Source organism: Ictidomys tridecemlineatus, chromosome X (genome assembly GCF_052094955.1).
Source record: "Ictidomys tridecemlineatus isolate mIctTri1 chromosome X, mIctTri1.hap1, whole genome shotgun sequence".
NCBI classification, from domain to species: Eukaryota; Metazoa; Chordata; class Mammalia; order Rodentia; family Sciuridae; genus Ictidomys; species Ictidomys tridecemlineatus.
In genome coordinates, this window is record NC_135493.1 from 112,017,669 (window position 1) to 112,040,403 (window position 22,735).

General features: G+C 34.1%; 1 protein-coding gene across 9 annotated transcripts in view; it reads left to right on the plus strand.

Moving 5' to 3' along the window:
• Rps6ka3 (ribosomal protein S6 kinase A3) overlaps positions 1 to 22,735 on the plus strand; it is a 107,588-nt gene that overhangs the window by 33,909 nt on the left and 50,944 nt on the right. For 8 of the 9 annotated variants that reach the window (XM_021732897.3, XM_078035035.1, XM_005334821.5 and 5 more), the window contains one exon: positions 19,511 to 19,627. In XM_021732897.3, coding sequence (XP_021588572.1) covers positions 19,511 to 19,627 — 117 coding nt within the window. Of the gene's footprint in view, positions 1 to 11,527; positions 11,649 to 19,510; positions 19,628 to 22,735 lie in introns of those variants that run through there. The other variant, XM_013362635.4, reaches the window with a different exon arrangement.

The following is a 22,735-nucleotide window of genomic DNA, read 5'->3' on the forward strand; positions in this document are numbered from 1 at the left end:
TGCATAATTGCATTTTGGAGTGTTTTTCTTACGGCACATTAGTCTTTATGTAACCAATTCTAGTCATTGATTAACCAAGTACTTAATATATATTCAGTGCCAGGTATTCTGCTACCTTGTTAGAGGCACAAAAGCATATAAGGAAACTTGTAATTTTAAAATGGCAAAATAAAGCTGTTTTGGTCCTCTTCTCTGGGAAGTTATCACCCCAAACAAAAAGGTGAATAAGAAACATAAACTTAATCTTTGAAATCAGAAAATTTCTATAACTTGAACAAGATATAATATGAAAAGTAGATGGAGCTGGGCATGGTAGCACATACCTGTAATCTCTGCTACCATGGAAGGTGAGGCAGGAGGATTGCAAGTTTGAGGCCATCCTGGGAAACTTAGTGAGACCTTTTCTCAAAATAAAAAAAAGGGGAGGCTAGAGGTGTAACTCAGCGATAGAGTGCCCCATAGTTTATTCTCCAATACCACAAAACGGCAACAACAAAAAAGGTAGTTATAAAGAAAACCAGAGAGGCTCTAGACTTGGGGATCTCAGGCACAGTAGGAGCTATGGTGAGGCACTGGGCTAGAAACAGGGAGGTCAAGTAAATCCTACTACTGAATGGTGATAGAGCCCCACTCTACCCACAGGTCCATGTCTTCCTGGCAGGAGAGTGGGGTGACCTTACCTGAAGAAATTTGTAAAAACTTCCTACTTGGCTGATAAACCTACAAGAAAGCTTTCCAGTTGACCAGGCCCAGAACATCCAAGCCATTTCTACTGCCTGACACACAAACACTCACCTTCCCATTCTCCCCCTGCCTTTTTTTTTCTTTTTCTTTTTTTGAGGTGGGGGTCTCGCTATGTTCCCAGGCTGGCCAGGTACTCCTGGGATTGAGCTATCCTGCCTCAGCCTCTCAAGTAGCTAAGACTATAAGTGTGCAGTGCTTTACTCTAAAAAAGCCAAATATCAGATGTTTGAGGAAGGCTTCCAACATGAAAGAATAATTTTAGAGGAATAGACAATACAAGATAAAGAAAAATGAAAAGCTAATGTGTTTGAATTGATTCCCTAAAATAGAATGTTTGCTATTTCTTTTTAAAAATCATAAAAATATACTTATAGAAATTAAACATTATAGGAATGTTTTACATTTTAGTAGAATATTTAGAAGCTACAGTAGAGGAAAACTCTCCCAAAATAAATAGTAAGACAAAGAGATTAAAAATAAGAAAAAAAGAAAGAGCAATCTCCTATTTAACAAAGAGGAATTCCAAAACAAGGTATAGGGAAATAAATAAACAAAATAAAGGTAAAAAACACCAGGAATAAAGGGAAGGCCCTAAAAGTTTTACAGATTTTTAAAAATCATATATAAAGGATTGAATATAAGAATATTATTAGTTTTCAATATTGAAGTTAGAAAACAATAATGCCTTTAAAATGCTTAGTGAAAATGATTGATTATTAACTAAGATATTTTCAGACATCACCTATTTTAGGAAGTTGCTGGATAAAGGGCTCCACCACACTGGAGAGTTGTTAACTAAGAAAAAAAAAATGAAATGTGGTATTCAGGAAACAAAGGATCCAACACTACAAGCCTGATGAATAAAGGAGGCTTCAGAAGACTAGTTCATTCAGTAGGCTTAGAGAGCACTCAATTCAAATTGTGGCAGGCAGACAGATGGCTCCAGCAATGCTGTCCTCCAGAGCTGGGGATGGGGGTTGTACTAGTATAGAAGTGATGAATTCTCCAGTAGATTGGAATATTGGAAATTCGCTGGAGAGGCTGTTGCAGGGTGGGAATATTCTGAGAGATAAAAAAAAAAAACAAGTTTTGGGCCTGGGGATGTGGCTCAAGTGGTAGCGTACTTGCCTGGCATGCGTGCGGCCCGGGCTCGATCCTCAACATACAAAGATGTTGTGTCTGCCAAAAACATACATACATAAATAAATAAATAAATAAATAAATAAAAATATTCTCTCTCTTTAAAAAAAGAAAACAAGTTTTAAAACAAAGCAAAAGTTGTACACTGGAAAAATAAGAAATGTAACTAAAGTACCTCATCAATGAGCAATGTTTAAATAGACACACGAATTGCAAAGATTAATGGACTTAACCAAAATTGGCAATAGGAATGCTAAGTCATCTACATAATAGTATGTCAAAAAGTAATATCTGAAATTAATGAGAAAGTACTCTTAAGTTGTTATTTATCACATAGAGGTAAATACCAGAGGGAACTACAAAAAAGAGTTGAAAAGGTACCAAGAGTGTAGGGTACTATTGCTTTTTAGTTATAAGCCTAGTAGCAATCTTTGACCCTTTAACCTTCTTTTAGTTTTAGTTGGACACTATACCTTTATTTTATTTATTTTTATGTGGTGCTAAGGATCGAACCCAGACCTTTGCACATGCTAAGTGAGTGCTCTACTGCTGAGCCACAACTTCAGCCCTGACCCTTTGATGACAATTTAACTAAAATTTTAGAAGTAGGTATACCTGTGTAAGAAAATGAAAATTCACAGAAGACATGAAACTTAACTTGAGGTTTGAAGAATAGATAGAGTTTTGAGAAGTAAATCTCAATATTGGGGTGAAAGCATTCTCATGGGAAATGGTATAAACAGAAGCCAAAGTTAGCGGCAGGGTGATGAGATATGTTAGAGGTAATTAAATTGGTTTGCCTAAAAGGATAAACATAAAGGATAGCCCATTTTCTCCTGAATATAAAATATCTTTACCTAGTCCTTCTTGATATATTGAGATAGTCAATGGAATGTCTCCTGAATAGATCTCCTAGGTTTCTATTTCTGGTAGAGTTATTTTGTTTTGATTGGATTTTTCTTTTCCATACCTCATCTTTCCTGTTTCCCTTTGGTCTTTGCCCCCAAATCTGCTTCTCCCATCCATATCTTAGATCCCCTTGTCTTCCATCCTCTGGAACTTTAATGCTGTTTTCCTTCCTTCTGACTTTCTAAAGGTTCAGTCCTTTCTGGTCTTTACCCACCTAAAGTGAGTATTTTATGTATCTCATAAAATAGAAGAAAATTTGTGCCACTAAATTGATCTATACCAGAAGATTAACCATCATCACCTTCTTCCTTCCCCAGTAATGTTTGCTTGTTTACCCATATTGATGCATAGTTAGTTTAATTTCTCACACAATTAACTTAATGCTAACCAATACCCTTTGTTTTCTCTGATTTCTGTGAGACTAGGGAGGGAGACTGCCTCCATAGAAGAAGTTAGAATGCCCCTTATAGCACTTCAAAATGAGTTATACTCCATGTATATATAATATGTCAAAATAAACTCTACTGTCATGTATACCTAAAAAGAACAACAACAAAAAAGACAGCTACCTAAACTCCAAAATTGTCTATCCTTTCTCATCTGGCCAGAGGAATCCATGCTCTGCATGATCCAGGCTGAAGAAATAGGGAGTCTTAACTGTTGAGGTACCCTTGGTTATCAAAGAAGAATTAAAACAATATCCTGCATAATGAGGAAATAGTTCTCTTAACAGTTGATGCAATACCAGCAAAGTTCCTTTTGAGGATTGAAAATTTAAGGAGATAAATAAGTACCTAGCACAAAGTAAGAGCTTAATAAGTGTTAATTTCCCTGTCCTCTTCCTTCCAGAAGCTGGTCTTGCTTTCTCAGACTGTTCACCAGGGATAAAATATCCCCCCTTAGGAACCAAGATGATAGCCAGTAATTTTTTGGCTGACAATAGGCCAAAATTGTGAAATGAGTTGTTTTCCCTTAACTTGATCCTTTGACCCTCTCATTCTTCTTTCATTCATTTATATATAAATAAAATAAATGCTATTTGCTATTTGCCCAGTCTGGCCCCAAACTCTTGGGCTTAGGCAATCCTCCTGTCTCAGCCTCTTGAGTAGCTAGAACTAAAGACTCCCCTCTGTATATTTCTTTTTTTCATAGCTCTTATGTCATAGTCATAGGCATAATTGTTAAGAATTAGAGAAAACTTTTTAAAAGTAGTACAGAATGAGTATCCTTAATCTAAAATTACAAAATGCTTTAAAACCCAAAACTATTTGAGTACTCAAACAGTACCACAAGTAGAAAATTCCACACCTGACTTCATGTGACAGACTGCAATAAAATTGTAGGTACACTAAAAATATTGTTATTTTGAGGTTTAGACTTGTGTCCCATCTCCAAGATTTCTAATTATGAATTTGTAAATGTTCTCAATTTTTATATATTTTTTAGTTATACATGGACACAATATCTTTATTTTTTTTTGTTTATTTTTATGTGGTGCTGAGGCACAAACCCAGTGCCTCTGTCACTAAGGCACAACCACAACCCTGTTTTTTTTTAAATTTTTTTTATTATTTTTTTTAATTTATTTTTTTTTACTTTTTTTTTTTTTTAATCCAAAACAGTTCTGGCCCAAGCATTTTGGATAAATGTTATTCAACCAGTAGTGGTAAAACTGGTTTAAACAGAGAGTGCAGGTGATCTCAAAAGCCAGATTAATTAATAGCATCTCTGTGGAGGACATAGGCAATGTCCTGCTCTTTTCAAATCCCCTGAAGTCCTGCTGGGCTGGTAGCACTAGTTTTTTTTTTTTCCTATTCCACTCATACTGTTATTCTACCTATTGTTCATATAGTAACCATAAAGCTCCAGTGATGTGTGTGATGCCCTTCATAAAATCCAGTTACTGCTTACCTGCTAGTTTCCCCCCATTTCCTTAAAACTTCCCTCAAACTGCCTTTATACTTGCATCTAAGCATCCAGAATGATACTCATAGCTATGAGTCTAACACATACTTAATTCTCTCTTGTAGTCATTGTAGTTCAAGCACAAAATAAACAATAGAAAGAGAAACACTAGCAGAGTAGGACAATAGCTATTCAACACAGGAAAATATAATATGGTCGTCACTGGCAGAGAAAAATTTTGGCATTATACATTAATAATACTTATTGACTGTATAGAATGTTGTCTGTTCTCTCATTGGCTGAGACTATATTTTAGTACTCAGCTTGGGGAAAAATAATCTAGTAGATTTAAGTATATACCACTTAGGAAAATATTTCTGAGAAAAGTAGCATTATAATTAGCACTGTATGGTGGCAATAAATAGGGTATGTTTGTAGTAGGCAGAATTTCCAAGCATGTAAGTCTTCCCTTTGCTATTTTTTGGCTTTCTTTCAGGGCTATTTTCTCCTTTCCTGGTATCCCTTTTCTCCACCCCTAAGAACTTTTAAAAAATTCTTTTTTTTTTTCATGCCTTGCTTCCTTCATATGGTGCCTCTAATTCAAACTCACTTCTCCTATCCTCTTGTGTATTCATCACAATACCCATTTCTTTAGGTTGAGTGATCTCATCTATTTGGAAAGAAAGTGGTGTGATTTAATTAAATTATGTTCAAATATGAATGGTTGGCTGAGTCAACCTGAAATATGGACATATGGAAAGTTGTAACCCCTTTACCTAAATGAATATTTTAATTTAACTCTTTTAGACAAGCATGACTAAGTAAAAAGAATTTCAGGTTAAGCAGGAAAAAATGTGTGGACAGGAGAAGAATAATATATTACTGTCTACTGCAAGATTCTGATCTGGGACAATGGTGCTGCTGCCCCTTGCCCTGTGTTCTTGCCTATGGGAAAGACTGAAAATGGAACACAGCATGCTTTTCAGAGACAGAGTCTTAGAAGAAAGCCTTCTCAGTGCTCTAGGAAACCACTACCATTTGATTCACGTTAATCACCTTTATGAAATTTATTTCTCATCTCAGATTTAAAACTTTAAAATCTTAACACTTTTTTTACATTAGCTATTAATATGTATGCTCGAGAAGCTCTTGCACATAAATGGCAATCCTTAGATATTAAAACCCTTTAGTATTTGAAAAACTGGGTAATTCAACAAATACAGATTTTTTTTCTTCTCCATTCATCCAAAGGAATCAGTTGAAAGCATGTTCAGGGCTTGGGATTTAGCTCATTGATAAAGTACATACCCACCATGCATAAGGCCCTTGGTTCATCCCCAACACTGAAAACAAATTAAAGAACATGTCAATTTTAATTTTCTATCGTGGGAGTTGATTCTTTTCTCCAGAAGGATTCAGCTGTCACAGGGTCATGAAGATGATTGATAGTTGCATTTAACTGTGGTTAGGGTCCTACCAACAAGTACATATTGCAGAAAATTTTTTAGGAACTCTGCTATGGACATTTTACTGAATCCTCTTGCTACAGGATCTTATCAAAAGATTGAGCACCTCCTGGTATTTTGCCAGCTACTGACTATTCACATGAACTCTCTCAATTGCTTGGTTATATTTTTACCAATATCACACCACTTCCTCTTCTAATCTGTAAAGACTTGTGCAGTAGGCTATCTATCTTCTTTCTAAGCCTCATTATCTTCATCTATAGTATGGATAATAGTACTTCCTTACTATAGTGGAAATTAACAGATAATTTCATGTAAAATATGGTACCTAGAATATAGTACTATCTTAATATGATAGTTATTCTTTGAAAGAAAACTTCATTAACAAATGAGTTAATTCAAATAAAGTAATTAAGAACTCTGCAAAAAAAGCAAAAGGGAAAAACTACAAAGTAAACCTATAAAAAGCAAAAGGAAGAAGTTCAATATAAATTCCAAATCAGTTAATTAGAAAACAGTGGGGCAGGAGGGGGGAGCAAATGTACCACATTAGGAAAGCAAAACAGGATATAACCACAGATAGGAAGGAGATTAAAACATCATAACAACTGAAATATTTACAGATGAAATGATATAATGTCTGGAATTTGCTTCAAAATAATTATGGGAGTAGAGGGAAGTGAGTATATGAAAAGATTGGTCATGAGTTGAAAGTTATAAAAGCTGAATGTTGGACACACGAGGGATTGTTAAACTAGTCTGTCTACTTTTGGGTATGCTTGAAATCTTCCTAAAGATCAGTTTCAAAAACTAAATAACAAGTGTAACAGTATACTAATGTGAAAGTCTTGCTGAAATATGTGGTTGTGTTTTTCTGGGGAATTGGGTTATTTGGGGTTTGAGGATTTTTTTGTTGTTGTTGTTCTGTTTGTTTTGTGGTACTAGGGATTGAACCAAGGGGTGCTCTACCACTGAGCTACATCCACAGCCTTTTTAATTTTTTAAAATTTTGAGACAGTCTCCCTAAATTGCCCAAGCTGACCTTGAACTTTAAATCCTCTTGCCTCAGCCTCCAGAGCAGCTGGGATTATAGGAGTGTGCCACCATGCACAGCTTGAAATATATGGTTTTTAAGGAAAATTTAAGTTATTTCATTTGAGAATGGCAAGAAAAACTGACTATACCAATGACCATGGGAGAAATTTAAATCACTAGAAACCTTGTAAACTTTCAAGAAATAGATCACTCCTGTGGTCTTTGACTCCCCAACAAACAAAATTTGCATTGCATCTAGTTTGTTTTATAAAGTTAGTATAGCTTTGAAAGTGAATGTTAGCACAGAAAAGGAAACCATGCACTAATTCCATTAATGAGTAAAACTTCAAAATCTTAATATTTACAAATATAAATACTTATTATAAACAAAGTATGGAATTATATTAAAACAATGGATTTTCTCCAGAAGTACAAGTATAGGTCAATATTAGGAAATGTATATATTCATGTAAGTTATCGAATCAGTAGGTCAAAGGAGAAAAAAATAGGTGACCATAGTAATAGATAAAAACAGTTATAAAACTAAACATTTATTCTTTTATATCTTTTATATTTATAAGTATTTATATCATCTGAATGCTTTCATGAGTATTTTCCTTAAGTCAGGACCAACAAAACATTTGTTAGTGATTACTTAAAACTTCAGACTGAGAAGTTTGGGTTCTTTTTCTATGATAGAAAGCCATAAAGAATTTGAAGTAGGGGCATAATCTGGTCTAATTTGTGTTTTAAGATTTTTCTGGATGCTGAGAAGAGAAAGTGTTGCTCTGGAGAAATTATAAGTATGGATGTACACTAAAGATGGGACATCACAGTGTTTTAGAAGGTCAAATGTCCAACAGATTTCTGTAGTAGTATTTGGCAGTTTTAATTATGCATTGAAATTTATTTAATAATAGAACAGGGGTTAGCAAACTATACCCATTGGCCTGCCACCTGGTTTATTTCTTACTCTGATACTGGAGCTTGAATCCAAGGGCACTGTACTACTGAGCTACATCTCAAGCCCTTTTTTATTTTTAATTTTGAGACAGAGTCTCTGAATTACAGAGGGTAGCCTCAAGCTTGTGATCCTCCTCTCTCAGCCTCCTGAATCACTGGGGTTTCAGGCATACACTACCATGCCCCAGTTGCCACCTGTGTTTGTAAGTGAAGTTTTATTAAAACACAACCTCACCCAATTGTTTTCCCACTGCATTGACAGAGTTCATAGAAACCATATGTCCTGCAAAGCTGAAAATATTTACTACCTCACCCTTTACAGAAGTGATAATATGTATAGGATGATCCCAAAATCATATAAAAAAAGACTAGAGAGAACCTCAGATGGGAATATTTTCCTTTTATTTTTTATCCTTTTTTGTTTATCCTTATTGTTTCTATAATGGACATATATTACTTTAAAGGTAAATGATAAAATCTAAAGGAAACAAATGAAGAAAATTAGCTGAAACATAAAAAGATAAGTTCTAAGAAATTTAGTTTAGAGGTAGAAAAAAGTATAAATAATATCTTGTTTTATGTGCACAACCACACAAAGTAGCTTCCATTTCACATTTTAGCATATGATTTATTCAGGCAGACATTATTTGAGTTCTTACTATCCACTTTGTGAATACTGAAATAAGTATGATGCCTATTCTCAAGAGTAATCTGGTCAGGAAGTGGGATATGCTTAAACAGTAACAAATGCCATAAGAGATGCACCAAATAAATTTTCAAAGCTCATGTTAAGTTAGGAGGTAAATTGCACCCAATTATAGCAGTTGGTCTATGATAAGTTATAATGTGATGAAGAAGTTTTTTAAATTTTTAAATCAGATCTATATTACTTTCCTTTATGCTCTCTACATTTTCCAGACAGGTAGCTGTATGTCCTAACATCTCCCTATGATGTAAAACACCATTTACTATTTTCTGTTTTTTTGTCTTTTTTAATATTTTATTTTTTAGTTATAGTTGGACACAATACCTTTATTTTGTTTGTTTATTTTACTTTATGTGGTGCTGAGGATCAAACCCAAGGCCTCACACATGCTAGGCAAGTGCTCTACCTCTGAGCCGCAACCCCAACCTGTCTTTTTGTCTTATATAGCAATATCACATTTTTTAATTAAGATATTGTTTCAGTTTAGGGAGACTTAAGATTATGGCAACTGAAATATTGCTTCATTTTCTTAGGACTCATGTTAAAAAAGCACACACAGCAAAATGAATTATTAACCTGAGCACTAGTCATAATTAAAGCCAATTTCAACTAATTCTTTAAAAAGTATTATTTGGTTGCCCCTCTTCAGACTTGAATAAAGTTGATGACTGCTCTTTACACATATTCCCCTTAATTGATTATATAAAACATGATATTTACATATTCCTAACTTAGTCTTAAGAATCACTTCATGTTTAGACTGAAGTTATGTAATAGGTAGTTGTCCTAACCTTGCTGCCCTTTTGGAGCATCAGAAGGAGGCTTTAGTAATTCCTTTGAGAGATGGGAGAATTCTGTTTTCATGAAAAACTGCTTGCTTTGCTGAAAAATTGAGGCATGCATTTTTAAATTTTTTTTAGTTGTAGATGGACACAATACCTTTATTTTTTTACGTGGTCCTGAGACTCAAACTCAGTGCCTCACACATGATCAGGCTTTTTTTTTTTTTTTAATCACCATAAAGATTTTATTTAACAAGAAAAGCCCTGGCCAGGCGTGATGGTGCACGCCTGTAATCCCAGCAGCTAGGGAGGCTGAGACAGGATGATCACGAGTCTCAAAGCCAGCCTCAGCAAAAGTGAGGTGCTAAGCAACTCAGCGAGACCCTGTCTCTAAATAAAATACAAAATAACCTGGAGATGTGGCTCAGTGGTTGAGTGCCCCTGACTTCAATCCCCAATATCAAAAATGAAAAAGAAAAGCCCCAGCTTCTCATATAATACCCATAGCACATAATGGGCACTTTAGTGTTTTCTCCATCAATGTGCTGAATGGAGCTCCAGCTATAGATTTGACGATAGTTTCGTCATTCATAAGTGAGCTGATTATCCTTAATATTTGTTTAGTTTTGGTGTGGTGTTTTGTTTTGGGTACTGTGGATCAAACCCACTGCCTCATTCATGCTGAACAAATGCTATACCACAAAACTATACCCTCAGTCCCATGTTCTTGGTGTTCTCCAGTCTCTTCAGGTTTTGAAAATTCAGTGGCTTTATTGAATTCTCATAGGCTATGTATATTAACACCTTTTGTTGGTTCTACATTAAATAAAACATTTCCCCACAGCTCTTAAAGCACTGTTCCTTGGGCTGTTTTGTTTTAGTGCCATGTTTAGTTAGTTTTTTATTTGTAATGATCATGTTCTAGGTAGTAACAGACTTTAGAAAATATTTTTCTGGCTGGGGTTGTGGCTCAGTTGTAAAGCACTCATCTGGTGTGTGTGAGGCACTGGGTTCAATCCTCAGCACCGCATAAAAAATAAATAATGGTATTGTGTCTCTACAACTAAAGAAAATATTTTTCTAAGGTGAAAATATCTTTGAAGAACTTCTATAATTAAAGGATGAAATGCAAAGTTGACTTCTTTTTTTCAAACTTCTTACAAAGTGTTCCTTTTTTCTCACTAATAACAGGAATCAGCTTTTTAAGAAAAAGAAAGATTTGTTAACTGGAAATTGAGTTTTAGCAATGATCCTTCAAGTCTTTAAGTTGGTTGATAAGTGATGTTTATAACCAATGTAAATTTAAATATATATTTTTTTCATTTAAGATGGGAAGAATTTATACTTAAATCACAATTAAATATTTTTGCATGTGGTCTTCATTTCCTACCCATAATTATAAAGCTCTTCCTTATTGACAGGGAACACCCATGACATGTCTATATATAACCTTAAAATCATCTTGAGGCCATGTCTTGAGTATGTGTATAAACTTTACAAAGGGTAAAATTCCACATGCGCATCAGCGACTTTTATTATTTTAATAGTGGTGACTAGTTTCAGTTGCTTTTAAGAGTCATATAGTTAAGAAATACTGGCATTTCTCAGGATTCTAAAATAATAACATTCATTTACTGGTTATGAAAATTGTCTGCACTGCTGGGAATGAGAAGAAAAGAACATTTCAACAAGGTTTGACTATCAGCAAATCTATTTGGGTTTCCTGTTCTGGCCTCCCTACCTATCAGCTACATCCCCCTGCCGGCAGGTTTCTCCTTTCTTTTACCACAGGAAAACTGTACAGCCTCTTTTTCTAGCATTTTCAGGACCCGCCTGACAGGAAATTTTCTAATTGCCGGAACAGCTGGTAGGAGAAAACTTTGCAGGGGCTTGGCCTTCCCTTTCTAACTTAAGTTTTACCGTCAGAAATTCCTTTATCACCAACATGGTTTCGTAGCCATGTTCAAATTTTTGTCTTTTCGTGTTCGTTCTATACAGGTAAGCTTTGTTCAACTTCTTTAAAAAAAAATAAAATGCTTTAGTTGAGCTAACTAATTGTGCTAATTAAATAGTTACTTTATATGTTCTTTTAAGAAACTTCAGAATTCAAAACCAGTGTTGATAGAACTTAATAATAATATTTTTTAAGTAAAAGTAAGCCAATTGTATAATACGTTTCAACTTGATGTATTTTGGCAGCTTATTTTTACATTGGCTTTTTGTGCTGGAGTAATTTTTATCTTGCTAGTTTTTGTAATTTTGTTTAATAAAACAAATTATGTCTTAATTCTCATTTTTAAACCAGTAATGAACAGAATTACAAATTTACTAATATGTAGGAGATTATTATTATTATGTAAGGAATATTTTGGCAGATAGGAGAGTGCTATTTTAAGCAGCTACGAACTTAAAATCAGTTTTTTGTTGAAATTCATTCTTGTAAAAACTTGAAAGTTAAGCTCCACATTGAAGTAACCTTAAGCAAGTAGTTTTATCTGACTAAAAGTAGACAACAATTTTCAAACAATTACTTTGTTAAAATGGGCTTAGTGGATAGTAATTTGCATTGTATTAATATCTAAAATTCTGTCAATCAACTTGATATTTTGCCATGAGAATTGTGCTATTCTGCTGCTCTTTAAAAAAACATAAAATTTTCTGATTGGGATTCTCAGTTGGGAGAAAACTGCTCCTCATGGCTCTGATTGAGAATGTAAGTCTGAAGAACCAGCAATATTTTTTTCCCAAACATGTAAGAAGCTGGCTTATAACACTCTGTTAAGAATTTTGTTAAATAAAAAATGCTAAGCAAGCTTATCATTCCATTAGCAGATGAAGTAAAATGAATTTGATCAAATTATAATCTAGAATAAATTAAAATGTGCTCTTACCATGTCTTTAACCAGCCTAATTTTATATTAAAACCAAAAAATTTTTATCTTGATCATCTAAAAAGGAAGTTAAACCTGACTTTGTCAAAGGCCTATCATAGAATTACAGGTATCTATAGAGATCTTGATGCTTCCATTACTTTGAAATTAACTTTAAGGGGCAAAGTATGCATTTTTCATTTCTAATGTCATTTTTATGTTATACCAAAAATGATTACATATCTGTGTTAGAAAAAGATTTTTTTCTTGACTTTTACCAAGGAACATTTAAATATTTTACTTCAATCTTTAATAATATTTTCTGGCATTCAAAACAATTTAGAAAATACAAATGCCTCAAGAACATACTTCCTGACTCAAGGGAGGGGAGGAAAAAGGAAATTATGTATACAAGGCAGGGCATAATGCCAAATGTTGAATCATTTTTTAAAATCAGTTAATGTCACCCAGTTTGTTTTCTTAATGTTAACATGTTACGATATTAGTATATTTATAACTCAAACAGACATCATTAATTTCAGTTCCTTTTCTTTAATTCTTTTTACATTTTAGGATCAATTATAATTTTCCCTCACAACTTAAAAAGGAAATATTAGGTTATTTTTTCCCTCCATTTAAAAGGTGAACCTTAAAGACTATTTAACCTGTGGGTGACAAATGTCTTTAACAGAGGGAAGTATAGAAGAATAATACAGGATTATGTAGATTCACTGCCAGCCTCAACATTTTACCTACAGTTAGAACTTTACTCATCAAATAAACATATATTTTGTAAAAATTACTATATAGAATTTATAACTTTTAAATGCACAAAGTAATGTTTTTAATGGTAACAAATGTATAGGTAGGCAAAACTGCAGTTTCACAAACCATTGGACTGTAGTTTTATATTTTTGTGTGATTTAGTTCAGTAACAGGTAGTTTAGTAACATAAGATGTGTTTTTCACATGCACATGTCAGTCTGTTCTAGGTTTATTGGTGCCTTATCTGATACTCCTCTCTGAATCATGGTATAAACTAGAAGAATACATTGTTGCTTTATATCCTGTTGCCCAAGATTGCCTGAATATTAGTTTATGACCTAGTTGAACTGTAGATCATTTCAGAAATATCCATGGCCCCATGAGTTGGTAGCATTAAGTACAACCTGGGCATTGAGAGATCAACCAAGAATATTTTGCCTATTATACTACTGCAGCTTTGCATATATATAAAAGTAGCTAGAAAAAAAGTATGCTGATATGATTAGTAAGAATTTATGTCTTATAAAATTTAAATTTAGAATGGGAAACATAGTCAAAACAGTGGCAATTTTTTGGAAATCAGCCATTGTCAAACTTGCCATAGGCATTGATCTTTCCTTTGCATCTGCAGAAAAATTTTCTATACTCTGTGCCCCAATTTAGAGATAAATATTTTTTTCTGGGCAAGGTGGTACATACCAGTAATCCCAGTAACTCAGGAGGCTGAGGCCAGCCTCAGCAACTTAATGAGACCCTGTCTCAATAAGAAATAAAGTGTCTGGGGATGTACCTCAATGGTAAAGCACCCCTGGGTTCAATCCCTAGTATTTATGTATAAACACACATAAACATATATATACACATATAAATATACATTATTCTAGTTTGTATCCTGAAAGGTCAAGTCAATGAAATCTCCATAAAACTGGAGACATAAAACAGGAGAAAAAAGATAAGAAGCATAAAGGGTTCAATTCTAGACGTAAAACAATATTCAACTAATAGAGGAGTCTCAAAAAAGAGAAGCCTTGAAGAATGAATGGAAGGAAATTATCAAAGAAATGTTAGAATTCTTCAGAGGTAAAGAATTTAACTCTTTATATGATAAAAATTTATCAAACATCTAGCATTCTTAAGAAAAGAAGACCCTTATTTATCTCAAATCATGGACTTTCAGAAAAAACAAGGACAGAGAAATCCTTAAGCTTCCAAAAAGAAAACCAGGTCACCTCCCCCAAAAGTGTGACCAGGTTCACATCCATTTATTTCATGGCAGCACTGTGCATACTAGAAAGCAGTAGACCAATGGCATCAAAGTTTTGAGGCAAGATCATTTTTATTTTAAATTTTGATACCAAGCCAAACTATACATATATGAAGACAAAGACATTTATAGAGATATGCACAGTTCAGAAAGTTTTCTTCCACACCACCATTCTTAGGAAATTATAAGGGGGTATTTTTAATAGGAAATTGCAAATAATTCATTCAGCCAGAAAAACACTGCTATGCAGCAGGCCTGGAAGAACCCCGCCCATCCTGGTGGGAGGGTAAGGAAGGTCTCCAGTATAGGAAAGGTCTCTGAGAAGATTGGGCAGTAGTATGGTTAAGGGCTAAAAATTAAAAATAATTAACTTCTCTCTCCACTCAACAATGTTGGAGGACCTATTAGAAACAGGAAAAGTAGAAAACTGCTTATAAGAAATTCAGGGTCCAAATAAGAAAGTAAAATTTATCATGAATTTAAGCATTGATGAAGTGTTATTGTTTAAATCTCCTTTGATTGGCCTGGGAATCATTGCTATGGGCCCAGATAAAAGGAAATTTAATATATTACTTAGCCTACAATTGAACAATGTATTATTATGGTAGTATGGATGTCCCTATAGGCTTTTGAATTCAGAATCAGGCTGTGGAAAGAGCATGAAGTATTAGTTGCACTTGCAGAAGAGAACATTCTTAATAGCCTTAATATTAATAAAAATGAAAAAATATAGTTAGCAGCAGGTGGGAGAAATTGGAGAAAGAATGAGCACTGTTAACTTCCTTTTAAAAAGTGAAGAATTAGGGTTCTATCCAAAACTAGGAGAAAAAGTAAGAAGTTTATGTAAAATTAATATAACTTTTTTTTGGAAGGGGAGGATTGAACACAGGGGCACGTCATCACTGAGACACATCTCTAACCCTTTTTTAATTTTTATTTTTGAAGCAGGCTCTCACTAGATTGTTGAGGGCCTCACTTAGTTGCTGAGGCTGACTTTGAACTCATGATCCTCCTGCCTCAGCCTCCCAAGCCTCTGGGATTGTAGGCATGTGCCACAGTGCCCAGAAGTTACTATCTTAACAATGGGGAGGAAGATGATGAGAGGATGGGACATAATGAAAATGAACCTTAAATTTTTCTCATTTTTAAGTTAATAGACATTGTATTAAGGTTAATAAATTAATGAATTATCAAAGTAAATGCCATATTAATTGTTTTGAGAATCTTGGCAAAGAGGGTGCTTTTTATCCTAAGCTATTCTGCCACTGTTTGATCTGTTGCCTATGTGGACATATTGTTTTCAATTTAAAAACAAAGTTTAAGGAACAGGAAATAACTCAGGTTGACAAAAGGCTATGTGTAAGGGAATGTTGAAAGATAATACCAGAGAAGTAGATTGACACAATATATTATAGAAGGCCTTTTATGCCACCATGAAGCAGTGCTTTTAATGTGGGAAAATTGGAGAAATTTTTGAGTAACCTGTTCATATGACTGGAGCTGTATACTTTTAGAAAATGAATTTGTCAAGAAGATGAACTGGAGTGGACACAGGCATAAAAGGGGTATTAATGATTTATCACACTAGTTTCAGATTTCTACATGAAAGGTATTGAAAGGCTTATACCTGGATGATACTATTGGAAATAGAAAAATAATTAAGAAAATGTATCCCTAGTACCATGCTTGATACATAGTTGGTATTTCAATATTTGTTTATTGAATGAAGGGATCAAAGGAAGAGTACATTTTTTTAGTAATTTATTTTACATGGGAGGAAAGAAAGGGTAGTCATTAAAGATGAGAGTAGTAACTGCTCTTTATTTTGAGACTCACAGCTTGATAGCAGCTCACACTACCTTGATCCTGTATGACTGCTACAACATGCAGAATGTTCATAATTCAGGAGTTAATTCCTTCTTACAGGTGTTGCATCTTTATTTGTGAAGACGATTGTGATAGGCATTTGCTACAATATATCAAGTGAAAAAATATTGTGACCTGATAAATTGCATCCCACTTTCCCAAGAAAGAAAAAGGGTAAAACATGAAATGTTACAGAGTATAGTTCTTCCTGCCCTTCTAATTTATGGGCATAAATGGTTGTTGTATTCCAGTTAAGCTCTTGGATAGTTTTTGTTTTTGTTGTTGTTTTTATCATTGGAGGCTAAGTGTCACATGAATCTAGCCCATGAACTTGGCTTCATGAGTCAAGTATGTAAAATGTAATACAATAATATTGTATTAATATTGTAATAATATTTCTGGGTACAGAAAAGAAAGAACTTCTTTACATGTATATAATTTATAAACCACTAATTATTCAAATATTGGATTATGCTAATATTTTGTACTATGAATGTGCTGTCAAATGTTCAAACACCACTTCTTTAAGCAACTGAGATAACTAAACCAAGGCTAGTTACAAAGACCAGGGGTATAAGTCTATAGGTTCCTGTCATTGATCTTGGGATGGTAAACCACCAAAACCTTCAGAGTCTCAGAGTGGTGTAATGATAAGGGCCTTGTTTTTGAAGTCAGAAGACCTAAACTTGAGCCTTTAGTGTGACACTTCCTGGCTTATGATCTTTAGACCTCACTTAATCTCTTTAAACTGCAGACTATGGAGTATTCAACCATTATGCCTTTCAAATATCTAGATCAAATTTCTAGTGGTAAATAGGAGAGTACGTAGAGAATTCTGAAATGTTTTTGCTTGCTTTGTTATCAGCCCTCAAAAACATTAATATGAGGGTCTGGGGGTGTGGCTCAGTGGCAGAGCATTTGCCTAGCATGTGTAAGGCACTGGGTTCGATCCTCAGCACCACATATAAATAAATAAATAAATAAATAAATAAATAAATAAATAAATAAACAAACAAATAAACAAACAAATAAATAAATAAAGGTACATCAACAAAAATATTTTTTAAAAAACACTAATATGTGGTCAAATATTTGTTGTAAAGCATTAATGAGACTTAAAAAATGAAAAAAGCACCTAAAACAGGCTTGACATGAGGTAGGTGCTTAAGTATTTGCTGGATTTCAATCTATATCTTACTTAATCAATCCTATATATATTGTTCTTTGAAAGATTTTTTTTTAATTTGGTAATTTGCTTTCTGTCTTTCCTATTATATCTGCTAACAGCTATTACTCTAAGCCCTTGTACTTTGATCTCATTTGAAGAGAAAAATGCCCACAAAAATGGTAGCATCTTAGAATCTGCTAATGTTTGGTTCTACCCTAATACCTGCTATGTAGGGTTTTTGTGAGAATTAATGGAGACAATGCAAGTGAAATTACAAAGTAAAGAACCAAACCAGGGGGGGGATTGTGGCTCAGTGCTAGTAGAGCGCTCGCCTAGCTGGGGCGGGACCCGGGTTCGATCCTCAGCACCACATAAAAATAAAGGCATTGTGTTGTGTCCATCTACACCAAAATAAATAAATAAATAAATATTTTTTAAAACTGTTTTAAAAAAAACAATATTAGGAGATTTTTTTTGATGTTGTTGTTGTTGCATAAATTCCAGAGGAATCTGAAATGATTAGTTAGGCTGCATAAGTAGTAGGAAAACCTACTAACTACAGCCTCTGTCTTAGAAAGTAAAATAGTAGGTTTAGATTCCTTTTTATCCTCTTCTGGGAGCTGGTTTTTCCTTTTATAACTCATTTTCAGAAGCTGTCACATTAGGATATCCTAGTATATATTTTTGAGAAATCTTTGCAATTGTTTACATTGTCAACATCCAATGGATATCTCAAAGTGTAAATAGAAGCAAGGTGCAGTGGCATGTGCCTGTAAACCCCAGTGACTCTGGAAGTTGAGGCAGGAACATCTCAAGTTCAAGGCCAGCCTCAGCAACTTATCAAGGCCTTAAGAAATTTAGCAAGACTCCGTCCCAAAATAAAAAACAAAAAGGTCTGGGGATGTAGTTCAATAGATGGAGTACCCCTGGATGTAATCCCCAACAAAGAGAGGGGAGTGAGAGAATAAATGTAAATTGAGCTCAAACATTTGTTTGGCATACTATAGTAATAAAAATAATTATTTTATAGCACATTTAGATTCTTCTAATAGTATTTATGCATCCAGAAAAAAATAAGATTATAGTCAAATAGATATGGTAGCTTTTATTTGACAGGCTTATGTTTCTGTTAGGTTTGGTTTTATGTTGTCATTTTTGTTATACACACAATATGTCTTTATGCTAAATTTGCTGATCTCAATATAAAAAAGTAATTGAAATCTTATGTACACTTCTCCCTTTCTGATACCTTTCCTCAGATATACTGAAGTGTTGACTGTCTTTTAAAATCCAAAGACTTTTGTTATGCAGAATAGTCATTTTTTTCAGTGTCTAATCCTCCATCCAATTATTAAATCTTTTCTTCTAATTTTTCAGTTTAGAGTTACTTCTTTATCCCCGTCAGACCCCAGTTTATTCTAGAAAGGGAAGTAACTTAGATATTTCAAACAAATAAAACTTCAGTGTACTTTCTTAAACAGCTTTATTAAGGGTATCCATGTTTACCCTGAAATATTTTTTAACCCTTCTCTCTATTAAACAGGGATTTTTGTATATAGCCTTTGTTCTGCCTAGTACAATCACATGCCAGAGTACAATATTTACTGTAATCAGTCCATTTCAGATTTCTTCATACCCTCTTCCCTGCCTTACAACTATTTGAATTATCTCCATTAGGGAGAATTAAAACTTGGAAATACTCATTACTAATGTTAAATTGGCCCATGTAGTTGACTGGTATAATTCTATCTCTAGATATTTGCTTGGTCTGTGTTTTCTATTCACTTCATAGATCAGTAAAGGGTAGTTTTTGTATGTTAACTTGAAGATTTCTAACATGCTAAATTAAGATTACTTGGTTTCTGGTGGGAGAGAAAAAAAGTATCTTGGACTGACTGTTTTTTCTATATTATATTTACTTCAACAGGAAGAAGGCAGCATCAAGGAAATTGCCATCACACATCATGTAAAGGAAGGACATGAAAAAGCAGATCCTTCCCAGTTTGAACTTTTAAAAGTATTAGGGCAGGGATCATTTGGAAAGGTAAGTTATAAATATGTGCTTTTTAAAAAGTTCATAGAAGTAGAGAGTAGAATAGTGGTCACTAGAGACTAGAAAGGATAGGGAGAAGTAGAGGGAGTTTGGATAATAGGTACCAAATACAGTTACATAGTGGGAATAAGACTATAGTTACCAGTAATTTATTATTATTTTATTAAGAACTAGAAAAGAGTTTGAAGCTTCCCCAACACAAATTATATACAAGTTTAAAGAAAGGGAAATGCTAATTACCCTGATCATTACACATTATATACTTGTATCAGTTATCACAGTATACCCTTAAATATATACAATTATTATGTATCAATTAAAGTGTGTGTGTGTGTGTGTGTGTGTGTGTGTGTGTGTGTTTATACACACCTTGGAGAAAGAAGTAAGGTTTAGGTTAAAAAATTATAAGGAACTGAATGAAAATTTTAATCAAAAGATTTTGGGATTAAAAAGTTGACTTTTGTAATTTATGTATATTTCATACATATAGAAATGGAAATATTTTATGAAATGCTACCAGTCTCCATGCCAGCAGGGCTTTCTGTGTTTTTACATTTCTTACTATCATTGTGGAAAAATGAATAAAGTCACTCAAAAGTACATTGCATATCAGAGAAAATATTTGACCTTAGACTTTCTGGGACTGGTTTATTTCACTTAGCATGATAATCAACAATTCTGTCCATTTACCGGCAAATGCCATAATGTCATTCTCTATGGCTGAGTAATACTCCATTATGTATATATAGCAAATTTTCTTTATTCATTCATCTGTTGAATGTATAACTAAAAAGAACTATTTTTTAAAAGCACTGTGCAAACCTTAGTTAATTGGCAGTATTTGTACTCTTTAGTATATATATATACTCTTCAATTGTGTTTTTTATGATTCTTTTTTTTTTTTTTTTGGTACCAGGGATTGAACCCAAGGGTGCCACATCCCCAGGCTGTTTTTGTTGTTGTTTGTTTGTTTTTGTTTTTTATTTTTTATTTGGAGACAGGGTCTCACTAAGTCGCTGAGGCTGGCTTTGAAATTGTGATCTTTCTGCCTCAGCCTCCCAAACCACTGGAATGACAGGCATGTGCCACCACACCCAGCCTAGTTGTGCTTCTTGAATGATTAAAAATCACAAAATATTCCCTTGATACACTGGCATCTGAGTACTTGTGTTGAGGTTGGAAGGTAATGCATTTAAAATTTGAATGTTAATTTGCATTCTATTCAATAACATCTTTGTTTTTTTTAAATATTTTTAGTTGTAGATGGACACAATACCTTTATTTATTTATCTTTATGTCATGCTGAAGATCAAATCCAGTGCCTCACACATGCTAGGTGAGCACTCTACCACTGAGCCACAATATCTTTGTTTTTTAATATCTAAAATGTGCTTCCCAAAGTCAACAAATAATTACTTCAGAAGATGCAGCATTCTTTATCAGTTTTCCTCAAATAGTTCTTGTTCCCTGTGAATTATTAAGTTCATGGGAACTTTTTGTACTCCATTTTGAGAAGTAGCATTAAAAGTACTGCTACTCTATCTATCTAGACTGGTTTTCAGCAAGAGAAAATTTCTGAGATTGCATTCAATTTTCACAGTGCAGTAATTTCTTATTGCCTCTCTATAAGGAAACATTTGAAAATGTCTTGTTAGCAACCTTCAGAACTGCACCAGTTTAGCTCTCTTGTGTACTTTAGCAAGACTGCTTAACAGTGCTTGGCAAACATGGGTAATTTGTTACAGTTGTTAACCTCTTTCAAACCCAAATCATGCTTTTAATCCAAATATTGACTAAATAGCCATCAGAGCATAATGGTTGCAGGTTTAGGCTCTAGGTCAGCCAGACTTGTATTCAGTATTTTTTCTCCTACTTACTGTGTGTTCTTGAGCAAGTTACTTGACGTCTTGGAATCCTATTTTCTTCTTCTAGTCATTAAGTATTGAAGTTCCTCCAGTTTTGATTTTAAGCTGCCATCTCCTCTGTAGCTCCTACTAATTGATTTTCTCTATTACATTATCTTAATTGTAACCCACATACTGCTGACGTGATAGATTTATATCCCAACCTAAATTGTTCTTCCAAGTTCTAAACTCTTCTGTACAGCTGCTTACTTTTTCCATTCGCATGTCTCAAAGGCACTTTAAACTCATCATGTCTAAGACCAAACTCATGATCTTCCCCTACCCTCAAACCTATCCTGTTTCATTTTTCTCTGTCACTATGAATAGCATCCAGTTAAGCAAGCCAGAATCTTGGGAGGCATGGGGGGGGGGGATTTTTGATATATCTTTCAAGTCTCTCTACACAGCACATGCATGCACACACACACAAACATATAACACCCTAGCCAATCTGATCTGTCACCAAGTCCAGTTGATTTAGTAAAGATTTCTCAAATCATGCTAGTCTTCTGCACTGAGAGGCATTCACCTCTCCAGATTATGCTACTGCTACTTCTCCCTGGTTTATTATTGAAGGAATCTTCTAACTAGGTCTTCCCAAATTTATTCTTGCCTCAGTCCGTTATTTATGTGACAGCTAGCATGAGCTAGTCTTACATTCTACCCTCTTAACCCTTCAGTAGCCTCCTTTTGTTTTGATAAGGACAAATCTTAAGATGGGTGAGGAATCCCTCAGTCTGATCACTAGCAATCTCTAGAACATCCATTTATATGCTCTTCATTCTGTGACTCCATCCCACTATAAAGCCTTTCCTTATTCCATTTATTCTCTGCCTGAAACATCCTGCCCCTTCCACCCCTTCCTTAACTGGTTAGCTCCTCTCCTGCCTGTGAGCTCAAAGATCTCAAAGATTTCTCTGCCATCCTGTCTAGGTCATATTCCCATTATATCCTCTCAGATCATTATATGCCCGAGAATCATTAGCACAATTGCAGTTTTTCTTTTGTATAATGATTTATTTATTGGCTATTTTCCCTACTAGACTTTATAATCCATGAGTGCAGGGGTAATATATTGAACCAATAGCACAGTACCTAGCACATAATTCTGGAAAGAAGTAACAAGTGAGTAATAGTGCTGACCTCATGGAATAGTAGTGAGAATTAAATGATATGAGGTCAAACACATACTATC